Source organism: Trachurus trachurus (assembly GCF_905171665.1).
Source record: "Trachurus trachurus genome assembly, chromosome: 3".
Taxonomy (NCBI): domain Eukaryota; kingdom Metazoa; phylum Chordata; class Actinopteri; order Carangiformes; family Carangidae; genus Trachurus; species Trachurus trachurus.
In genome coordinates this window covers 14,648,983-14,672,882 of record NC_139893.1, presented here as the reverse complement: position 1 = coordinate 14,672,882, position 23,900 = coordinate 14,648,983, and the positions used below count along the sequence as shown (strand labels likewise).

The 23,900-nt window shown below is 43.6% G+C and overlaps 2 protein-coding genes across 3 annotated transcripts in view; one reads left to right on the top strand and one right to left on the bottom strand.

Moving 5' to 3' along the window:
• LOC310984105 (globoside alpha-1,3-N-acetylgalactosaminyltransferase 1-like) overlaps positions 1–13,427 on the bottom strand; it is a 26,985-nt gene extending 13,558 nt beyond the window's left edge. Inside the window, exon 1 of the mRNA XM_083969226.1 lies at positions 13,246–13,427. The gene's annotated coding sequence lies outside the window, so the exon portion shown is untranslated. The remainder of the gene's footprint in view (positions 1–13,245) is intronic.
• ddx21 (DEAD (Asp-Glu-Ala-Asp) box helicase 21) lies at positions 12,949–23,900 on the top strand. Of its 2 annotated transcripts, none has more exons than XM_083969224.1 (16): positions 12,949–13,117; positions 14,210–14,422; positions 14,629–14,769; positions 15,130–15,202; positions 16,436–16,614; positions 16,721–16,838; positions 19,344–19,529; positions 19,630–19,775; positions 20,043–20,192; positions 20,362–20,523; positions 21,126–21,245; positions 21,578–21,651; positions 21,842–22,001; positions 22,340–22,474; positions 22,672–22,716; positions 22,818–23,900. In XM_083969224.1, the coding sequence occupies exons 1-16, from the start codon at positions 13,034–13,036 to the stop codon at positions 23,073–23,075; spliced, it is 2,244 nt and encodes a 747-aa protein (XP_083825350.1). In that variant the 5' UTR covers positions 12,949–13,033; the 3' UTR covers positions 23,076–23,900. The 2 variants fall into 2 exon arrangements, with proteins under 2 accessions (XP_083825350.1, XP_083825351.1); XM_083969225.1 differs by having other exon boundaries at positions 12,991–13,117; positions 15,127–15,202.

The following is a 23,900-nucleotide window of genomic DNA, read 5'->3' as shown; positions in this document are numbered from 1 at the left end:
AAACACCCCACCAACCTCCTAATGTCCATGTGGAGGATGGTGGAGGGGGGGTCTTGATCCTTTACCGAAACACACCACATGGAGGGGATCCATAACCGAAACACACCATGTGGCGGGGACCTTGCACTTGTTCCTCCACTGGTAATAGAACCACCAGCCTCCTAACGTCCCTGTGGAGGATGGTGGATGGGAAGTTCTCCACACTTTGGCTTCTCTTGGACTGTCCGCTGGTAACTGGACAGCTTTGGCATGTCCTCGGACAGCAGTTTCGAGTTCTTGCACTGTCAGCACTGCCTCCCACTTTGATGTTATAGGGGTTCTCCCAATGCAGGCCAACCACTTCTTCACAGCTCTGCGAACATAACCGACTACTCCACCGAGTTTAGCGAGAGAGCTGTACCTTGATGGATCCACTTGGGCTATGAGCAAGGCTCCCCACAGCACCTCTGCTTTCTTGGCCTCCTCTGAGGTCAATTTCACTCCGTCACTTGAGGACTCTGGAGACTTGCTAGCTTCACCTGTGACCACTGGAACTTCACCACCAGGTCCGTCAGCATTCAACAGCTTCTTCGCTTGAGCTCTGGTGAGGACTGCCGAAAACGCTTTTCTCTGGAGTTTAACTACCATCTCTCTGGCGTTAGCTGCCACTTCTGAGGCGGACTTCATGGGCCAATCTTCGACTGGACAAGACAGGAAGCTAGGACCCTTCTGCCACACAGAGTTTTCATCCAACTGTTCAGGAGAGCATCCCCTTGTGACTAGATCAGCGATGTTGACTTCTCCTGGGATCCACCACCAGTCAGTTACGGGCCCAGCTTTCTGAATCTCTCCGATTCGGTTCGCGAAGAACGTCTGGAATCCGTAGCTCTCTCTCTGGATAGCTCCTAGCACCGTCTGACTGTCAATGAAGTGAAACCACTTCTCCACGTCCAGTCGCCCATGCTTCAACACGTACCCTTTTAGGCGTGTGGCGAATACAGCCCCACAGACCTCAGCCTTGACCGCGTCACCTTTCTGATCGAGCGGAGTTAACTTGGCTTTCGACTCCACGAGCCTGACAACCACACCATCTGACGTCTCCCATCGCAAGTACAGTACAGCACCATAGGACTCACAGCTCCCGTCAGAAAACGTGATGCCCCAAGGCTTACCCCTCCAGCCGGAGGGCGTGAGACTTCGGTGGAACCTGATGCTGCTCAGACGAGCGTACTCCTTAAACAGCTCGATTGCTTTCCCTCGGAGCTCGTCAGAAAGAGGTTCATCCCAGGTGTCCTTTGTGAGCTTGCCAGCTTCCTGGAAGGCTCTTCTCACAAGAATCACTCCTTTTTGTTTCACAGGTGATGCTAGACCGATTGGGTCGTACAGACCAGCGATCTGGCTCAGTAGGACACGGCGAGTCAGTGGGTTTGGTGTCTTTATTTCCACTTCTTCTTCCGTGAGGTCAACCTCTGTTCTCATCTTCTTCTTCCTTCTGGAGAAGTTAATGGAGACCATCACGAAGAGTTTGTCCTCTTGCACGAGGTAGCCAACCCCTAAGGCTTTGTTATCCTCTTCCCTTAGCTGGTTTGGCAATACTAGAGTCAGCGGCTTGGACTCTGTCTCCTCCTGCCTCCCACTATAACCGGACCGGACCCAGGGTTTAAGATAGAAGCCTCCTGCTCTCAGTATCTTCTCCACTCCCTCTAGGATCTTGTCTAGACACTGTGGGTCATTGTGAGACGTGAGGAGGTCATCGACGTAGGAGTCTTCCTCGATGACTCTTCTTTCCTCCTCCATGTCAGAGAACTGGGGTAACTTGGCGGTCTCTCGCATGGCTACCTGCGCGATGCACCCCGCCGGTTTGTCTCCCATGTTCACTCTCACAACAGCGTAGTCCTCAATCTCATCTGTTGGAGAGTCTCTCCACAAGAATCGGTGCACATGGACCTCTCGTTCCTCCAGCCATACGGAATTATACATTTTGGTGATGTCTCCGATGGCTGCGTGTTCTCCTTCCCGAAACCTGAGAAGCACTGCCCTGATGGGATTAAGAACGTCTGGGCCTTTGTGTAAGATGCTGTTCATACTCACCCCTCTGTACTCTTGGCTGCTATTCCAGACGAGGCGCACTGGTGTAGTCACTGAGTGGGGGTTTGGTGCGGTTAGATGGCTCACCCACCACACGGCACCCTTCCAGCCGTCCATCACGTCCTTGGTGAGCTTAACAGCAGCCCCCCTCCCCACCATCTCGTGGACTTGCCTCATGTAGGCCTCCTTCCACATGGGGTCTTTCATGAGCCGCTTCTCAGCCCTCAAGAACGTTGCTTCCACAGCCTTTCGGTTGTTAGGAAGAGAGGCTGGGTCTTCCTTCCAAGGATACTTCGCATCCCAGTGCGGCTTGTTGCAGTGAGCGTCACTTTCCCGGTAGGTCAGGCCTGCTCGTATTATCTCCAGCTCCTTCTCGTCCGCCAGCGACATCTCCTTTCCTCCCGGTGGGCACTTGCCACAGCGACACCCTCCGCAGGCGGGGTCACAGGCAGCTCCGATGCTGTCCCATTTTAACCACTCAAGAACCTCCTTATTGCAAGCTGCTGTCGTCCGGACTCCCAGGCTGCTTTCTTGTTCCTGGTGGCTTTCTGTCTTTCCCGCAAAGTGTTCTTCAACTTTAACGGCTACTGTCTTCATGGAGTGAGCGAAGTGCGTCTTTGAGCGCCAGGTGGTTACTTTAACCTCTTCGAAAAGATCTGGATGCACACCACTCACGCATTTGCCCAGAGGACCGTCCCATAGCACCAGGTCACCAGCTCTTTGCAGTCTCTGTGGGGCTAATCTGCCTTCTCGAGTACTGATCAGTAGATCTATCTTCTCTGGACGGGACAGTTCTCCTGGCTTCACCTCCGGGAAGAACTGCTCCAACCGCTCTGATGTCACCACTCGATCCACTTTGGCGATGTTCTCCATCCCGTAGCAGATCATCTCATGAAGCTTCAAGGTCCCTCGTGAAGTCCACACCTTTATTGTCACAAGATACCTTTTTGTGTCAACTTTCACCTTCATCGTGCCAACACCATACACAACAAGCGTGATCGGTACACCGGTCAGTCCGAGTCTCTCCGCAGCTTGATGTGTGATGTAATTAGTGTCTGAGGCGAGATCGACCAAGGCTCCAAGACTGTCTCCTCTCTTTGTTGTGACAGGTACGAGCATCATGAGAACTGGATGCTCCTTTAAGCCGCTCTGTTCTATCGGATCCTTGCCAGTAAACACTCTTGACGTCGCCTTGTTTGTACAGGCTCTGCGGACAGCTTCCAGCTGGCGGGGAGTCAGTCCTAACTCGGCGAACACGGCCTCTTGCTCCTCTGTTGGACCACGAGGTCCCTTCTTTTCCTCTGCTTTGTTCTCCCTCTTAGCAGCATCCCTCTTTGTTGGTGCTTCAGTGCAGAGGAAGTAGTGGTGGTCCGCTGGAGTGTCGCCTTTCCTACACTCTTCCTTGCGACAGAGGAACTTTGAAGTGCAGGTGCCGTCAACTCTGTGAACATCCAGACACTTTGTGCATACTCTTGCCTTTTTCACATGTGCTTTCTTCTCTGGAACGGTGGCTTTCCTGAAAACTTTACAGCGAAACAGTTTTCCTCCATGTTCTTCGTCACCACACACAGCACATGGTAACAGCGAGGAGTCTCTCTTAATTTCACTCGCTGTAGTCTTTGTGAACGACTTCTTTTCTCTCCTTCTGTCACTTGGTTTCTCCCGGTAGCTTGGTCTTTCAGGAGCGTTAGCCGACCATGGCTTGCTGGGTAGCAGCTGTTCCAACCTCACGAGTAACGACTTTTGGTCTTCCAGGAACAGTAAGAGCCTGTCGAAACGGTTTCCTGGATGGACATTGTTACCAGGGTTTCGTACACACATCAACCACTCTCTTTTCATGACATCAGGGAGTTTGCTTTCTAGAGACCTGATCACCATTTGGTTCTGCAAAGCGTCTACACATCCCAGGTCCGTAAGATCCAATGCTGCCCTCTCCACTGCTAAGATTAACTCCAACGTCTCTCGTGGCTGGTGGTTCTTGACAGCAGGCCGGGACTGTAGCTCCATCACGATCTCTTCGGCTGTTTGCGCTTTGTCGCCATAATGGTTCTCTAGTTCTCTGAAGATATCGTTTGAATCTCTGCAACGCAACAGTCTGAGTTCACTTTTTACAGTCTCATCTATGCTGCCTAGCAAATGAAGTTTCTTACATTCACGTGATCCCGAAGGTTCCGCTTGTGCCTGGATACTCTCCCATTCAGTCTTCCAATGCCAATAGTCCCTCCTATCCCCGGAGAACTTAGGCAAGCTTATGGGTGTGAGTCTTATTTTAGGTCGCGCCCACTGGTAGCTGTTATCTCCCCCGGCGTACGCACCAGAACCGCTATGTGGCCCGTCACTCCCTTGCCCCATGCTGAGATCGGCGGGTGGAGCTACATGAGTGCTCAGCAGTTGTGGCGTGCTGGAGAGGGTTGGAGGTAGAGCAAAACCAACACTGAGTCCACCGTCCAATTGTCTTGACTGCAGGTTGGGCTGAAACGTCCGTTGGGGAGTGCTGAGTATGGCAGGTGCTGCGTAGCTGCTTGGCGGTTGACTACTGATAGTGACCACTTGAGGAGCGCTGGTAATGATGCTTGCTCTGTCAGTGGAAATGAACGGAGGAGGGCTTACAGTTCCCTGCCCGTCACTGGGCGAAGTAACAACAACTGGCTGGGTGTTATCAGGTGGGGTAGCGGTAGCAAGGGTTACTGATTGGGTAACAGTGATATCATCAATGGCTGTAAGACTGTCGCTAACACCAACCGCGTTATCACCCCCATCATCTTCATCCTCTTCCACGTCGTTTCCAGTGCTGCGCCTCTTCATTTCCTCTGTATCCCGTCGGCATGTCCACTCGTCCATCAGTTGCTCCTTGTCCTCTTTCAACGACAGAAAGAGTGTCCACTTATCTTTTCCATGTGGTCGATAGTCCCTCCAGGTATACACAGTGTTTCTGAGCTCATGGAGTTTTCTATCTAGTTTACCACTTTCAACCCCTTGCTGCGTCCATGGCACTACTTTGTCTTTCCAGAGTGCTTCAGCCCGACCAAAAGCCGACTTGAACTGTGCGACAAGAGCATCTATGTCTGGCGCTGCATACTTTGACCACAGTATTTCCATGACCATGGTTTCACCTTCAAAGAACTTTTGCTCACTAGCGTCTCTCCTTGTTAGGGCATCCTGTGATTCACTGTCGTCACCTGTTGGGTCTATCTGCCCCAGCGCTTCGATGTATTCGTTACTGGCATCAAGGAGTTTATCATAATCGTCTCTCAATCTTGTTAACTCTTGTGAGAGGTCAACTTCACGTAAACGGCCAGCACTGACACTAAGGCGGTTTATCCGTGTTGTAAAGTTCCGTTGTGCATTTGAACGCTTTTGCTTTAGGCTCTCTATGTTTGACTTGTCATCCGCCATTTTGTTTTCCACTCAGGAATCACTAGAATCACTTTAGCAGCAAAAAGAATCGTTTGATTCGCAAAAAGAATCGTTCGATTCGGTTTGATTCGCAAAAAGAATCGTTCGATTCATAAAAAGATTCGTTCATCCAAACGAACGGCTCAGTTCGAAAGATTCGTTCAAACGAACAATTCGTCCGGAACGGCACACGAACTTTACGTCTTTTACCGGCTGTTATGGCTGGAAGCCGTGTTGCACACACATTACAGTCCTGTTAGCGGCAGCTTGTAGCAACGTTTCATCACAATATCACAGTCTCTGTGGCTATTTAGTAGCAACTTTAGCCTCCTTTAGCGTAGCAAGTTAGCACGAAGTAGCACTCAGAAAAAGTCACTTTATCAGCTTTGTAGCTTCTTATACAATCCACACAGCCTTACTTACAGCTGCGGTGATTCTTCCGCACTTTAACGACCCCGTTAGCTCTCGGCTCCGGCTCGTCCGTTGTAGTGGCGTTGTTTGCGGTCGCGTGCTCACCCGGCTCCGGGTCTCCGGTCCCGGCGCTAGTTCTCAACGATGACCGTCCTCCGCTCGGCGCTGTGTACTCCGTTGCACGGCTCCGACGGCGGTTTACAACTGTCCAGATTTTTACCGAGCTATCTCTTCTCTAGTAAACTCCCCTCTGGAAGGGTATGGCCAGGACAGTACGGCGGAAACAACTCGAGTCTCTTTTCTTTCTTCTTTTATTTATTTCACACACAGTATCGATGGTTAGCCTGCTTGCTACAGCTAACTTTTCACCGTGGGTTTAGCTTGACTAGCTTTCTTAGCTCTTGACTAGGTTTGACTAGCAGTCCGACTAGTAAATAGGTTCGACTGTTTCGACTAGGTTGTAAACCTAAAAGGTAAACACAAACACAAAATGTACTGTAAACATTATACAGATATTCATATTAAATGATTTCTCGTCCACAGTTACATTGAACATTACTCACCGACGAGGCGTACCGGTCCTGACAATAACTCACTCAGAAATGAGGTAGAAAAAAAAGGGCTATGCCTTGTGGCACACTGCGCATGCTCCTACGCACGCGGTCTGGGAGTGCACTTAACACGTATCACGCGTGACAATGAATTAACAGCAACGGCTGCTGGAAAGTTCTACAATGCTTCACCCATATATCCTCCCTCGCCCACTCCGTTCTTCATCTGCTGCTCCGTTTACCACACCCCTGTTCAAACTTAGTTCTTTTGGTGCTTGTGCTTTTTGCTGCTCAGCTCCCAGACTTTGGAACACTCTCCCACGACACACCCGTAATCTCGATTCATCTGCTACCTTCAAGTCACACCTCAAGACACACCTCTTCAAAACTGCCTACTCCCTTTAATCCCAGTAGATTATATTATATTAGATTAGATTCCTTTATTTGTATCTGCAGGTAAATTCGGCTTGCAGTGAGAGATATTCACACAAAAACAATACAATAAATTAAAGCCGCAAGCGGCGATGGCGGCCCTCGCTGCCCATGCCACCGCGGGGCCTGAGGCACGCTGTGGCGCGGAGCAGAAATGGAGAAAAAACCTGGAAGGAGGCCAAAAATGCAATGTTTCGTTCATCCACCAGGGGGCAGTCACCGCATGTGGTCTGGTGCGTTCAGGGGCCGCCCCTCATCACTCGTGTGAAGTTTGGAGTGAATCGGACAAAGCATGAGGGAGTTATGAGCTGTTAAGGTTCGTCCACTAGGGGGCAGTAATGGGATGCGTGCAGGTGTGTTCAGGGTCAGCCCCTCATCACACATGTGAAGTTTGGAGTGAATCGGACAAAGCATGAGGGAGTTATGAGCTGTTAAAGGTTCGTCCACTAGGGGGCAGTAATGGGATGCGTGCAGGTGTGTTCAGGGTCAGCCCCTCATCACACATGTGAAGTTTCGTGGAAATCGGACAAAGCATGAGGGAGTTATGAGCAGTTAAAAGTCCGTCCACTAGGGGGCAGTAATGGGATGCGTGCAGGTGTGTTCAGGGTCAGCCCCTCATCACACATGTGAAGTTTCGTGGAAATCGGACAATGTTGATGCAAAAAATGGCACTTCCGGTTTCCACTAGGGGGCCACATGAGCGACACCCCTATCAGATGGAAGAGGTCTCCACCCTGGACCTGTGTATCAATTTTCATGATGATACGAGTTCATTAAAGCCATCAAAAAGCCAAACGTATTTTCATGGCGAGGAATTGATGGTAGCCACGCCCCCACAGGGACGCCATTACTCGTAGCTTCACAGTCTTCATAATGTAGCTTCACCAACTGGTTCTGCATGTTTTAGAAGTGGAATGAAGTTGATGGGGTCAACTATGTATTTTTAATGAATTTTAGTTCACTTCCTGTTACCACCGGGGGGCGCTATGAGTTACGTGGGAAGTTAATATATCGGGACGTTCAGGGCGAAGCCATCATCATGTCCAGCAAGTTTGAAGTTGATTGGATGAAGTATGTGGGCGTGAGAGCCAATCGTATTACATGGCGAGCACGCCAAAGTTAATTGAGCGCTGGAAGCCACGCCCTTTGACCTACGGACTCACGGAGCACAAGATAAGCTCGGCTAGGTCTGACGATGTTGTGTACCTAATTTCAACTTGATCGGGCGAACGCTGTGGGAGGAGTTAGTTTTAGGCGGGAAAAATCAAAACCAAAATGGCCGACTTCCTGTTGACATTTCACCATGACATTAAGAGGCTTTTTTGTATATCTGGGTATGGTACATATGTGTACCGAATTTTGTTGGTCTACGCCAAAGTAAGCAAAATTGTCTATGGGACTTTTTAAAATTTGTAGGGGGCGCTATTTCGCCATGTCGCGTCGGACATGTGCGACCGCCACATATATCGAATTTCGGATCAGGCCGGACGTCCGGGCAAAAGTTCACGCATTTTCGAAGTCGGGAAAGGGGCCAAATTGGGGCATTTAGGTGACGGAATAATAAGAATAATAATAATAATAAAAAACAACGCGATTTCAATAGTCCCTCCGGCGAGTGCTACTCGCCGCTCGGGCCTAATAAGAAACAGTAAAAATACCTACACAGTTCATCATCATCATCCCCATCATCATTCTATGCTGCCTCATAAAGTGCATGTAAAGTGGCTATACCTCAAAGTGCACGGTATAAGTGGCACACAACATCAAATCATCATCATCATCATCAACATATAGTCATCAACATCATCATCATCATCAACATCACCAACACCTCAACCATCGTCAAGATATCAACTCTTATTAAGATGTATGATGGCTGCAGGGACAAAACTAGCCCTGTGCCTTTTAGTTTTGGTCCTAGGTGAGACCCGTCCCATAAGATGGAACCAGTGAGTCAGTAGTTCATCTATCCGTTCAGCCACCTGTATTTGTATGTTCTGTATGTTTATTACTTGTACATTTATCTTGTTATTTGTATGTTCTGCTTGTTTGCTATTTGTATATTTTTATTTGTATAATTTGGTACTGTACTGTTCTAATGTTTTCTGTTATCTATGTGTAAGGCAACCTTGAATGCCTTGAAAGGTGTCAACAAATAAAATGTATTATTATTATTATTATTATTATATATTGACCATTGCAAACTTGACTTTTATCCATTCCTCAAATTGAATCTCAAGCTCATTCAAGTAAATGCTCCTTGATCTTTGGCTTCCCCCAAATAATTCACATTTGCTCCCTGAGGCCAGTGTCAGGTGTACAGCTACAGCTCATTGAGACGTACTTTGAGTCTCTCCCTTGACCCTTACTTGAATCATTTACCACTGCACATGATGACGGGCACTTAATAAGAAAGCTTGTTATGCTAATCTCGTGGGATTTTTTTCTAAAACTCTAACAATAAAATCTCAACAGTGCCTGTCTTATGTGTTAACACAAGCAGGAGAAATGTGCAAAAGCATGCAGACCACAATATAATCCTGTAGCAAAATACTTATACCTATTTAAGGAATCAGTTACCACTAGGCACAATTATTTATTCCTATCACAGATCAAACCTATTTAAACCTAAATGTAGAATCTACAGGGTATTTTTTAGAAAGACATGTAGGACTGTTTTGTATAGTCTTATACAGATATTACAGATGAAAGACTTACCCCAAAAAGGCGAGAAGAAAAGCTACAAAGACTGTAACATGGGTCCTGGAAATGTGGAGATACATATTCATTCTTTGAATTCAGGTTTGTGGTTGTATGCTCAGTCTCAAAATAACCTAACACGAGCACGCCATTATGTGTTTACAGAGCAAACTGCTTAACAGGTGAAGCCTGAACTAAGCATGAGGTAGAATCAAACACATGTAAGTAGGAAGAGGAGTGGGAGGGGCTGCAGTGGTGGACCGATATTACAACCAGGAAGCAAATGACTAGAAAATAAACTGATGGACCAATCCCTCAAGAGTAATGCAGACATTAAAACCTTTTCTTTTTTTTTAACTGAAACTACTACTATTGTTCTGTCAAACACATGTGTAAAGTGTATAAAGTCAAGGAAGACCTGAGCCTCTGCACAGAGATGACCAAGTGTGACATCTAGTGTTCTCACTATTAGTAGTTTATGAAAAGAAAAAGCAGATATTACATAGGACCATATATAAAAATGAGGGAACGGTCACTGCTCTGCGGAACATTTGTCTGTTGCTCCTGAAGGAAAGTTAAGGAAGTAAAGGGGAAATCCTGACTGGTCAAACTAGCTGAACCAGTTTTTAAAAGTCAATGATCCCCAACCTAGCAACCCCCACACCAGCCCTCGCTTTGCTCCATCATTTGTATAGAAATAGGTAGACTTACACAGAACACTATACAGAGCTATATGTATGTTTCCCTAAAACCAACCAACCAACAAGTATTGTTGTGTTTACAATACAAAGGGCTATAATATGCCCTCTGGGCATCAGTTTTTCCACAGGGGCAACTGTAACAAGGCAGGACAACTGAGGTAAAGCTAGCTGTGGGCAATCTGTAAAGAAGGTGAAGAGCCTTTGCATCTGAGACCTCCTTTATTGGTCCCCACTCCCAGGAAGCTGCTTTGAATAATTTTCAGTTGAACACTGCGTAACGCCAAGATAAGACACACCCCACCCTGGGAAAAAAAAATCGAAGAAACATGTGACTTGACCACTGATGTCTGTGTGTGTAGCCTATTAAAGGTCAGTGATGTCCCGTCTCAAAAGAGACTAGCCTACTGTACATTACACCTGAAATATACACTGCTTTAAAAAATAGCAGAGTTTCTGTTTGGACCGTGGACACACAGCTAAGATAACATGTCGCCGACGCCACAGCCACCTACAGAGCACACAGGGAGTGTTTGCTTAACAAACTGGGGAGCAACCTGTGAATCTCATCCTGTGTTTTTTTTTTCATCCCATTGTTAAGTGCAGCCACCCTGTTTCTGGTGTAATAAAAAAATCCTGAAAATATAAATTAAACGATTATCAATCGATCAATTTTTTAAAGCAGAAGTAAGCGATCCGGTCGTTTTGGCTAATGCTGCGTTCCAGTCAGGCTTTTGAAACCGTAAATTACAGCTTCAAGTCACAACTTACGACTTTGTAGCATTCCAGGCAACCCAATCGTGTTTTTCCGACCTGTTTTACCTGTGAAAGTCACTATAACGGCCACCCGTAACTTCCGACCCGTGAACTCGTACCAGATCGAACTGGTATGACTTCACAGGTCGGAAAAATACGAGTTACGGGCTGCCTTGAACGCACCATAACAGTCCTCGTCCCTACAGTACGTCACCACATTCAGCGCATCCCTTGGCTGCACACACAGCCCTGCATGCCGTTCTCTCTCCTCATTGGATAAAAACTGTAGGATACGAGAAAAGTTTTCTCCTCGGCTCAGAGCAGAGCAGAGTGACTGAGAGACCCGTGTTTCGGTCCAAACACTCTATGTAAGTGATTGCTGTCGGAAGATATAACTATTTAAGACTTATATTAACACAAATATATCACTTACTTCTGCTTTAACTTTAAAAACTCATTGTTTGCTACGTTTTTTTTTTTTTTTTCCTCACGGCCTGCTACTTGCCCTTTTGTGCTAAACTTGAGTATCAAAATAATAGTGAGTTAGTGACAGGAGGAAGAATTAAAAGGAAAGGCAGTCAAAATTTCAACATCCTTTGTGAGAATTTCCAATGAATCACTGTGGTATATGGAAGTGAGGAATCTTCAGTTGCTGCATGCCTGCTTTTTGCAGGCTGAAAGCTTTAAAATATTGTTGACTCAAGGCACATTTTATGTGTTGATTGATGACTGGCCTGGCCTTTCCTTTCTTATGATTTCAAAAGAACAAAATTCTGATAATCTAGCTAGCCAGTAAAACAGGACTGAGGTGGCATTTGTCCCTGTCTGTTTGATTGTTTTATTTGTTCGGATCCCCATTAGCTGCGCTCTAGAGCACCGCTAGTCTTTGAGCTAGTTTTGTTGCCATAAAAATTCTCAGTGCTGTATCAGGCCTTCCATTCAGTATTTTATTTGATTATAGCCTACACCTAAGTGTGTGAAGCCTTCTCCTTCACAGTTTCATCCAAATTTGATCTATGACTTTAAAATGTTCAAAATTACATTAGGGTAATATTCAACATGCTAGAATTTGTAGTCCGAACATGTCCAGTCCTCTGTGATCCTTTACATTATTAAAACATAGGGTAATAAGGGCACTGTTGTTACACTGTTGTTATTTGAGCTATTTATTATTACAGACAGAGGAGGGGAGAACAGTCATTGACATTGACTAACTTAGTTTTTCATTTATTTATTTATTTTGTGGAATATGCCTGATACCAACACAGTGAGACATAGGCCTACGCCATCTGCTGGCCAGGTGTCGATAGCATTTTGATGTTGACTATTGGAGGAGACTACCTATTAAAATGGCATTTCTGTTGTCTGGTTATAATTTTATTAACACAACTCTATTTTTTGCGGCTGCTTGGTTAATGTTTTCATCATGTAGGCTGTTTCATAACATAATTTTAAGCATTGTTTTTCTCATGGAAGCCGTAGCATAACAATTCAGGCTTCTTAAGCACTGGCACAATAGTTTGCACTGTTTCTTTTAAACTAACAGTGACAAATTACTGTAGCCTATTTTATATTATTTTATTATTTGTTTGGTTGTTTGTCTGCTTTGTTTTGTCTTGTATGTTAAGTGTGTAGCCTATGTGTATGAGAGTGGACCACTTTTTCGAGTCCATAATAAAGATTATTATTATTATTATTTATTATTAATAAAAAAAACTGCTCTTTGACTCCCTTAAAGCTCGCAGTGTCGTGGACAGTGGTGTGTTGACGTGTTGTACCCATATACTGCATATGGGTTGTACCATATGTCTATGGGTTGTACCAGCCTAGAAGGACTTTGGTTGTACCAGTCTATGGTTGTACCTTGCTCTGCCGTGCATCGTCTCAGTTACTTACATTTCTATGTATGTGTGCCTCGTGAACGCGCTTCCACGCGCCGCCCATCTTGCGCGCTCCTTTCCGCCCGTGTGCCCGTGGGTTAGCCTGTGTGTCTACGCAGAGGGGAAACATCTGAAGAGAGAAATGCCGTCTAAAATCATCTTTGACACCGAAGAACAAGCCATGGATGAAGATGTCAACACCGTCGTTGAGGCTAAAACCCTGAAGGTGAGCAGACTCGGGGTCGTGTCAGTTGTTATAAGTGTCTGTGTGTGTGTCTGTGCTGCGGCTCCCTGTTTGACAACATGTGGCTGAGCATGCTAACACGAAACTTCGGCTAACCGGCTAGCAGCTACCGATGTTTCTGTCGCCACACCGCCGACGCTGCGGACAAAGACGCACACACTAGGAGTCAAAACATTGTTGGTCTAAATGTAATAACCTGCGACACACACGACACGGTGTATGACGGTAAACACGGACGTTTTCTCCGGTAACGTTAGCACAGCCATGTTAGCATCTATAGCCGTGTGGTCACATGGCCTGTCCACGTGTAAAACTGTACTGATGTGGAGAACATGAGGGGGAACGGGGGTGAAAAAACGTGAGGGGTCTTTAACAGATTGTTTACATGCGCAAGTTTTCTCCGCTGCTGTGAACACGATGTGCTCCGTCAGCTGTCAAATACACAAGATAGTAACTTAGCTCACCAATGTACAATTATTGCTACTTTTTATGATAATTGACATTTTCCTGAAAATATTTTTTGACAACTTCCACGTGTTATTTCCATTGTCAAATAAATTTCCCCCCAACATCACGGGAGTTTGAACAAGTCATTATGAAAGCAGTTGTTACATAATCAATTATAGCTCACCGGTGTAAAATTACTTGTACTTTTTATGATAATTGAGATTTTTCCTGAAAATATTTTGACAACTTCCACGCATTATTTCCATCGTCAAATACATTTCCCCCCAACATCACGGGAGTTTGAACAAGTCACTATAAAAGCAGTTATTACTTAATTTAACTTTGATGAATAATCAATTAAAAGGAATACTAAATTATATAACATTTCTTTACAAATTTCGAGTGTATCCTTGTTTGTTTTACTCAAATATAGTTAAATTATGTTTTTGACATAACAAGTGCAATGTCAATGTTTTAACATTTTAAATACATTTCAATATGAAATGTGATAACACTTTAAGTACTTTTTAATTTTTTTTTAATAAAAGCAAAAGTAGCTGTGCAGTATTTCAACAGTTGTTTCAACTTGAACTCTCATTATTTGTGTTGCTTTTATTGAACAAAAAGAACAAGACCAAAGAGGGCAAGAAGTTGAAGAAGAAGAAGTTGGAGGACCAGGAGGAACAGGAGGACCCAGGCTGTGAACCTCCGACACCTAAGAAGAAAAAGAAAAAAGACAAGACCGCGGATCAAGTGAACGGCCACTCGGATGAGGCCGCAGACATGAATGGAAACACAGATGAAATTGAAACACCAAAAAAGAAAAAGAACAGTGAAGAGGTCAGTGTTGTGATATATATGTAAATATTAGTATAATTTTCTTTATGAGAAGGTCTGATCTTGGTTGTTCTGTGGGACACTGGGTGATCCTTCCTGTTAAATTGTAAACATTTAAAGTAGATAAGATTGTTGGTAGTACTGTAGATATTATGAACTGTCTGGCGGATTTGGTCAAACTCTGTTTCCACTCTGATCTTTGGGTTTAGAAGAAAAAGAAGAAGCAACAGAAATTAATCGCCGAGGCAGCAACCAACGGACATTCCACCCCAAACACCCCAGTTCAGACACCGATCCCGACGCCTGCACAGTCGAGTGAGGAGTCAGCCAGCGACAGCGAAAAAGAAACGGTACGACTTGTGGGCTTATTGTAAATAGTTTTTCCTCTCAGAAGTTGAAAGTTTGTATTGATACCGAATGTATGATGATTGCGCTAAGGAAACTGTTCCTTATTCTTCTCTGTCTTGTGTCACATTTTGTTAAGATATTCATCATTTTATCATATTATAATGGAAAATTGCATTTTGTAATTGTTTTGTTTAGAAGCTAATTTTCCAACTCTGCGTTTCCAAGCGTTTAACATTCACAGATTTGAATTATTGATTGATTATTGAGTTTACTAGTTGTGGTTATATTACATTTTTGATTTCTTTTGTAGACAGAAAAACATAAAATCAAATAGACTGCCTCTTTGTTCATCTGTTAAGCAGGAGACACCAGAGCAGAGGGAAGGGGCCTTCTCCAACTTCAGGATCTCTCAGGTCACCATTGAGAAACTAAAAGGTAAAAATTGCAATTATACCATTGTTAATCTTTTCCTCTGTAGCTGAAAACCAGAGATGTGCAGTCCGACATTTGACATGTCTGCTTCTACATGTGCAAAGCTGACAAGACAGTTGTTGCACTTAAATCAGAAGCACATTTATTATCTTGGCTTTTATTGACTACTCACGGGGTGTTCCCACCAAACGCGATGAACGCGATTGAATCGCGCGTCAAATGAAATCGCGTCGCGCTAGACGCTCCAGTTTTGACGCTGGTTCAATATGCAAAAAACGCCTCGTCGCGGCATCGCGTCGCGCGACGAGCCCGCCCAAACAACAACATTTCTCCCACTATTTCATTCTCTGGCTGAGATAACCACCGTCGCTGCACTGTTCCTGTCCCTGTAGATGGGACAGGAACAGCGGTGTGGGTCTCTGGCTGCAGGAGGAGGAGACAGCTCCGTGAACTACTGTGTGACTGACCGCCTGTTGAGTGCTTTGGGACGGGGCGGCTGGCTCGCAGCGCCCGCTGGTTGAAAACAGCAGTGATAACGGGCTTTCAGGTCCGAATATCCAAAGCAGAAACGTTTGTAACAGCACCGGAAAAGCAACATTGAAGAGCTGTGGCTTTGCTGCAGCTAATGGAGATCTGAATAATAAACTAAACTAAACCAGAAAACTTCTAATATTGTCAATAGACTCGCTCTGACTAAACTGCCAAGGGAACACCAGTACGTCCGTACGTCAGCACGTCGGTGACGATCTCAAAGCTGATAGGCTGTCGCGGCGCGTCTTCACGCGAATTCGCCGCAAAAGTTCAATTATTTGAACTCGAGCGATGAAGCGTCATCGCGCCGGGCGACGCGATGGAGGCGATTTTTCGCGGCCAACGCGTCCATCGCGTCCATCGCATCGCCCGCCGCGATGACGCGACTAATCGCGTGTTTGCATTGACTTTACATGTAATCTCGACGCGCGATGAAGCGTCATCGCGTTTGGTGGGAACACCCCGTCAGGCTTTTTAATGGTAGTTGTCATTTTGTGTTGTGTATTTTTTTGAGAAGTGATGGGACAGATGGCGATCACTGTAATAATGAACCAGTCACAGATTGGTCCTCAAATTCCTTTTATTTTTCTTTAATGAAAATGTATGCTGGATGTTTATCAATGATCCTAGGAACTTTGCTCAGTCACTGATTAATTGTTTGTCTTTCTCTCTGCCCTGTGACTCCACGTTGTATCATCATCTCAGCTCGGGGAGTCTCTTACCTGTTTGACATTCAGGTGAAGACATTCAATCCTGTGTATGATGGAGAAGATGTTATCGCCCAAGCCCGAACTGGAACAGGAAAGACTTTCTCCTTTGCCATTCCCTTGGTGGAGAAGCTCCAGAAGGATGCAGCTGGGCCGATCAGAGGCCGGGCTCCCAAGGTGCACACACAAACACCAGTCACTGAAAACTAGCATCAGTCAGCCCCAGCGACAGTGGCTCTCAAAGTATATTTATGTGTGACCAAGTCTGTTTGTCTGTCTGTAGGTCCTGGTGTTGGCACCGACCAGAGAGTTGGCTATCCAAGTCGCTAAGGACTTCAAAGACGTCGCAAAAAGACTGTCTATTGCCTGTTTCTATGGAGGAAGCTCATACATGCCACAGAGTAAGCAACATTTTTTTTTTTTTTAATATATGTTTTTATTTCCAATAAATTAACAAAAAGGATACAACAACAAAAATATCCATCCTGAAACAATATCGATGATGGGGTGACTCGTACAGTTTCTTTCTTTCTTCTTTTTTTGTTTAACCCATGTGTGTGTGTGTGTATATATATATATATATATATACAAGACAAACAAGGAAACAAAATACAAACAAAACAAGCAAACAAAAACAAAAAAAATCTAAAAAAAATAAGTGGAAAAGCAGCAATCTGTCTTCACTGACATTAGTGGGTATTTGCACATATATGTGCTTACCTGCACAAACATACACATAAGCGTGCTCGCTACACATATGTACATCCACATAGTCAAATATACGCATAGATTTTACAGTGATACATATATTTAATATTAAGGTCTGCCCTGCTCTATAGGGCACCGATTCAGGGCTCAACCAATCATACAGCGGGGAAAATAAGTATTGAACACGTCACCATTTTTCTCAGAAAACATATTTCTAATAGAGCTATTGACATGAAATTTTCACCAGATGTCGGCATCAACCCAAGTAATGCACACATACAAAGAAATCCGAACATTAATGTCCATAAATTAAGTTATGTGTAATAAAGTGAAATGACACAGGGAATAAGTATTGAACACATGAAGAAAAGGAGGGGCAAAAAGGTATGGAAAGCCAAGAAAGCAGCTGGAGTTTGTCAGTATTTAGAATGTAATCCTGTCTCCTATCAGTGCAAAGTAATATCTGCTGGTTTAGTCCTGATTGATGCCTTTTAAAAAGGTTTCTCACCACCAAGGTGTCAGACAATAAGTATTGCATGATGGGCAATGGCAAAGAGCTGTCTAAAGACCTACGCAACCAAAGATTTCAGACAGAAGAGTCAAAACAATAATCAGAAGGGTTCCTTAACAGTCCAGGACACTGGTGGAGAGCTTCAGACAGACCTGGGATCAGCAGGTACAGTTGTTTCATAGAAAACAATAAGTAATGCACTCAACCGCCATGGCCTCCATGCACGCACACCATGCAAGACATAGAGGCCATGGCGGTTGAGTGCATTACTTATTGTTTTCTATGAAACAACTGTACCTGCTGATCCCAGGTCTTTCTGAAGCTCTCCACCAGTGTCCTGGACTGTTAAGGAACCCTTCTGATTATTGTTTTGACTCCTGTTTTGCAATAGTAAGGTTGTGTAGGTCTTTAGACAGCTCTTAGACAGCTCTTTGCCATTGCCCACCATGCAATACTTATTGTCTGACACCTTGGTGGTGAGAAACCTTTTTAAAAGGCATCAATCAGGACTAAACCAGCAGATATTACTTGACTGATAGGAGACAGGATTACATTCTAAATACTGACAAACTCCAGCTGCTTTTTTGGCTTTCCATACCTTTTTGCCCCTCCTTTTCTTCATGTGTTCAATACTTATTCCCTGTGTCATTTCACTTTATTACACATAACTTAATTTATGGACATTAATGTTCGGATTTCTTTGTATGTGTGCATTACTTGGGTTGATGCCGACATCTGGTGAAAATTTCATGTCAATAGCTCTATTAGAAATATGTTTTCTGAGAAAAATGGTGACGTGTCCAATACTTATTTTCCCCACTGTATGTCCCCTTTAGAAAATTCCTCCAAACCTAAAAGTAATGGAAACCAAAATTCTTGAAAAATATGACCACACTTATGTTTTTCCAAAGTTAATTTTTCTAAGGGTAAAAAAGCTGAAATCTGATCTGTAAAAATCTTAAGAGTTGGAGGGAAATCATCTTTCCAAAATAAGAGTATGCATTTCTTCGCAAAGTATGTTATCATAATTAATATCCTGCATTTTTTCGTATCTAACTGGAGATGCAATGGATCATTTAACAAATACAAACTGGGACTTAAATCAAATTTTATTTTCAAAACAGATTGTGTAAAGGAGTGAATTGATTTCCAAAAATGTTGTAGAAGGTCACACTCCCAAAACATATGTATAAATGTCCCATCCGTTCTTTTACATCTGGGACATTTTGCTGAGATAGTCTTGGAGATTTTATGCATTTTTGTTGGTGTTAGGTATAGTTTATGAATGAATTTAAAATTAGATTCCTTAATTTTGTTGCTAGTGAATGGAAAGTATATTCTTTCACAGATATTTGACCAGGTATTTTCTTCAAAGACTATCTCTAAGTCCCTTTCCCATGACTTCATTAATATCTGGAAAGATGACTTACCTGCGCTTGAGAGAATGTTGTAAAATTCACTTATTTTCCCTTTTATTGTTTCTGAGGACATTAATATATATTCTATCTCGGATAGTACAAACCGCAGTTTGTCTGCTTTAATAAGTGAATGAACAAGACTCCGGATAGAAATGTTGTATTCCTTTCTTAAATCAGCAAATTAATGTACAAAAGGAACTTCTAATCATAGCTTGCTATACTTAATAAATCAATGTTAATAGTGACCATGTCCTTTCCTCCTCCTCCAGTTGATGCCATTCGTAGTGGTATTGATGTTTTGGTTGGAACCCCTGGTCGTGTCAAAGACCACCTCCAGAACAATAAACTCGACCTCACAAAAGTGAAACACGTAGTCTTGGATGAAGTGGACCAAATGCTGGACATGGGATTTGCAGAGCAGGTTGAAGAAATTTTGACTTCATCATATAGTAGAGGTATGGTAAATCTGTATGTCCTGGTTTGTCAAATAAAAGTGGAAAATGTTTAGAGAAAAAATTCTTATGCATCATCAATTTCATGCATGTTCCTCCACAGACGGTGAGGCCAACCCCCAGACTCTGCTGTTTTCGGCTACTTGCCCCTCTTGGGTCTATGAGGTGGCCAAGAAATACATGAGACCAGAATGCAAACATGTTGATCTGATTGGCAAGAAAACACAGAAAGCTGCAACAACAGTTGAAGTAAGTGTGTGTGTGTGTGTGTGTGTTGTATTTTGGTTATTGTTAAGGACACATTTCAGAATATTGACATGGGGACAGCTTGTCCATCTGAGAACAATGGTTGACTTGTTTTTGTCAGTGGTTAAGGCTAGAGTAAAGTTTGAGTTGCAGAGAAATGAATGTAAGTCTATGCAATGTCTGTGGCGAGGTGAAAAGGGCAATAGGTATTTGATGGGTGTCCCTCTCACTGTCTTTCTCTGTGTATCTTTCTGTCTCTGTCTTCTGTAGCACCTGGCCATAGCGTGCCATTGGTCTCAGCGTGCAGCAGTGATTGCTGATGTGATCCAAGTGTACAGTGGCAGCCATGGCAGAACCATTGTGTTCAGTGAGACAAAGAAAGAGGTCAACGAACTTTCCATGAATACGTCCATCAAACAGGTACAGACATAACGCATACCTACATATTATGCACAAGCCGCTTTTTATGAATGGCCTTTTCATACACTTGCAATACATTACACTTTTACTGTCGCCTAACTCCATACAAATGAGAAATGAAACAGCATTTGTGTGCATTACTTATTGTATTTTGTCTGTATGTTTTCAGAGTACCCAGTGCCTCCATGGTGATATTCCTCAAAAACAGAGAGAGATGACCCTTAAGGGCTTCAGGAGTGGGACCTTTGAGGTTCTTGTTGCCACCAATGTTGCAGCCCGTGGATTAGATATCCCTGAAGTTGACCTGGTGATCCAGTGTTCTCCACCAAAGGTGTGAAAAGTTTTCAGTGTCATATACAATCTTTTTTCTTTCACTTGGGGCGTCATAGTTCACTGGGTAGAGCAGACGCCCCATATACAGATGCTATCATCCTTGCCGCAGCAGCCCCGGTTCAGATCCTCAGGTGGCCCTTTGCTGCATGTCATTCCCCCTCTCTCTGTCTCCCCATTATCTGTCTCTCTACTGTCCTATCAATTAAAAGCCTGAAAAGCCAAAAAATATATACTTAAAAAAAAAAAAAAGATGTATTTTTTTTTAACCATCTTGGATTTATTAGATGTGACATATCTTTTAGATGTAGGTTAGGTTTATTCATATTTTCTAATTGTAAAATGCAGATTCTCATTAAGGCAGCACATTTAGAAAGGAGCATTTGCAAGCTCCAGGTGGAGTTGAGTAAAAAATGGAAACTGATACAGTAGACATGATCCGTGGTTGATTAGTTGATCCATGAAAAATTAGGAAATTAACTCTCAGTGGATAAATGTTCATTGCACACTTTCTTACTAACATAGTTGTATGAATTAAGAATCATGGAGGCTTGTTACCTTTACTTCATTTGACCATTTTTTGTTGTCCCTGGTTGTTGTCAGGATGTGGAGTCATACATCCATCGTTCGGGACGTACAGGTCGAGCGGGCAGGACTGGAGTCTGCATCTGTTTCTACCAGAGGAAAGAAGAGGACCAGCTGCGCTACGTAGAAACCAAAGCAGTATGTGTTTTTAAAATGGGTCAAAGGTGCAAAAATGAAAAACATGCTCAGTTGTTTCATAGTTGAAGGAAGCACTGTAAAGAAAACTTGAGTAAAATTTGTTTCCTCTAGTTGAAAACAAGGCAAACAGTGAACATTTTCTTGATTACACATTCTATAGAAGTTGTGAAACCATGGTTGGTATTATCATATTTTATTGATTCTGATTGTGAGTCTGCTTATTTACTTGGTTAGAGGTCAGGTGAAAACACACATTATTTTAAGTCATGCATTAACTATTTTTTGTTTTTTTTGAACATTAATTAAATGCACTTAATTTTGTCCCCATCCAGGGTATCACATTCAGACGAGTTGGTGTTCCCACAGCCAATGATATCATCAAGTCATCAAGCAAGGACGCTGTAAGGTGGGTTATTCAGGAAAGTCACAGGACTGCCATTATAACTCTGAGAACTTGGTTTAGTGTAAAGCTGTTCCATTGACTTTCAACAAACTGCTTCTCTAACATCTCCATAGTCATGCCCAGTGTGAAACTAATTTCCTGATGTCAAGTAACTTTAATGATTGACATGATTTCATTTCTTCATTGTGGATAGGTTTCTGGACTCTGTTCCTGTTACAGCTATCGAGTACTTCAGAGAATCAGCTGAGAAGCTAATTGAAGAGAGAGGAGCTGTTGATGCACTCGCTGCTGCACTGGCCCATATTTCTGGAGCCACAAGTCTAGAGCAAAGGTCACTGCTCAACTCTGATGCTGTAAGTTAAATGTGCATGTATACAGTACACAAAGCAGCACATCTAGATGCACTGCTTGCATTAAAACAACCACTGCTCACACCTGACACAAGCCTTATGTCTGCTCTAGTTGAGCTTCACTGGTAAATGCAGCATGGCAGCTATGCCACCCCATGGGTATAGCACAAAGACAAAAACAGCTAAATTGTCCAAAAAGCAATGACCCTTGTATATAAACATGGCATGGTATCACTTCTGCACATTCAAAATGTAGACCCTTTCTCTATTAGATCCGTCCAAGGATTTGTTTTGCTTTTAGGTGATGTCTAATCTCTGATTTCACCTGTTTATACTTCCAGGGTTACACCACTATGCAGTTGGTGTGTTCTCAGGAGATGCACAATATGGGGTATGCCTGGAAAAGCATCAAAGAACAGCTTGGAGAAGAGGTGGAGAGCCACATAAAGGGAATGACCTTCCTCAAAGGCAAAACGGTATGTGCAGTGTTTCTGGTGTACATACACTTACTTACCTTGATTATCAGTTGTCAAATGTCACAATACATGGGGTAAATTAAAATGTTAATTGAGTGAAGGTAAAAGGTCTTAAAAATTGTGGCTCATCTCATGTGGCTCGAGCACAGTCATAGATTTAACCACTCACCATCTCACCCTCATTGTGTTTCTAACAGGGAGTTTGTTTTGATGTCCCCATTGCCAAAGTCAAGGAGTTTCAGGTGAGAACAACAGTGAAAAGGCCAATACTTGTTGAGTCAAGATTGAATTTGTGAAAATATAATGTAATGTTTTTCCTCTTTTCCTCTTGATCCCACAACAGGATAACTGGAAAGACGGACGCCGTTGGCAACTGACTGTAGCCACAGAGCTTCCAGTGTTGGAGGAGAAGCAGTTCAATAACCGCGGCGACAGAGGGTATGGCGGCGGTAGCCGTGGAGGAGGCTTCAGAGGTGGAAGAGGGCGGCATTTCGGGGGAAATGGTGGCCGTGGTAACAGGTTCCAAAATGGCGGTGGTGGCTACAACAACAACAGAGGAGGAGGACACAAACGCAGCTTCAGTCAAGCTTTTGATTACTGAAGAACCCACCTGTGACTGATAAGACTGGCTGTCACTCATCTGGGCTGGCAGTGGTTTTTATTGGCTGTCAGTGAGAGTGTTTGATGTATGGCTGGTGGAAATCCCCATCATGATGCAAGCTGAATTGTAAACTGTCAATCTTGTTCTTATGTTAAATGCACAGTACAAATATAATTTTCAAATATAAAGTAAACATGTTATCTAAAGAACAAGATTTATTTCCCAGTGGCCACATCCAAACGGTTTAAGATCAGATTTTCTGTGTACAATTAAATAATTAATAACACAGTATCACTGGCAGCCAGTGTTTCTGTAAAGTGATTCATCACATGAATCTCGTGAATTGGCATTATCCTAACTACATAAATTGGAAAAGAATTCACCTACTATGTCTTGAACTGCAGATAATCCAAATCTTTGGCTACTCAAACCATAGTACGATTTACAATATGTGATAACATTGATTGAAAGTTTGAATGTGTCATTCACTGAGTTTTAAGTGATGTGTCGTTTTTATATACTGGGTGTTTGGGGAACATTGGTAGCAATCAGACCTGAGCCTTTGTCCAAAATCCTCACATAAGAACTTGACAACACTAGCTAAGTGTGAAGTACCATGAAGCTGCACTGTAGTGCAGACACAGAAAACTGTGATTAACCTTTTACACTTGTGCTCAGTGTCAGGTTGCTGCCTTATCCTTGGCTGAAACTTCTCCCCAAAATATATTGGATAATTGCTTTGCAATTGCCTCTATTTAATATTTGTTTCTACTGCTTCCATTCATTTGAATGATATGACTTATTCATTAAAAAAGGTCAACTGAG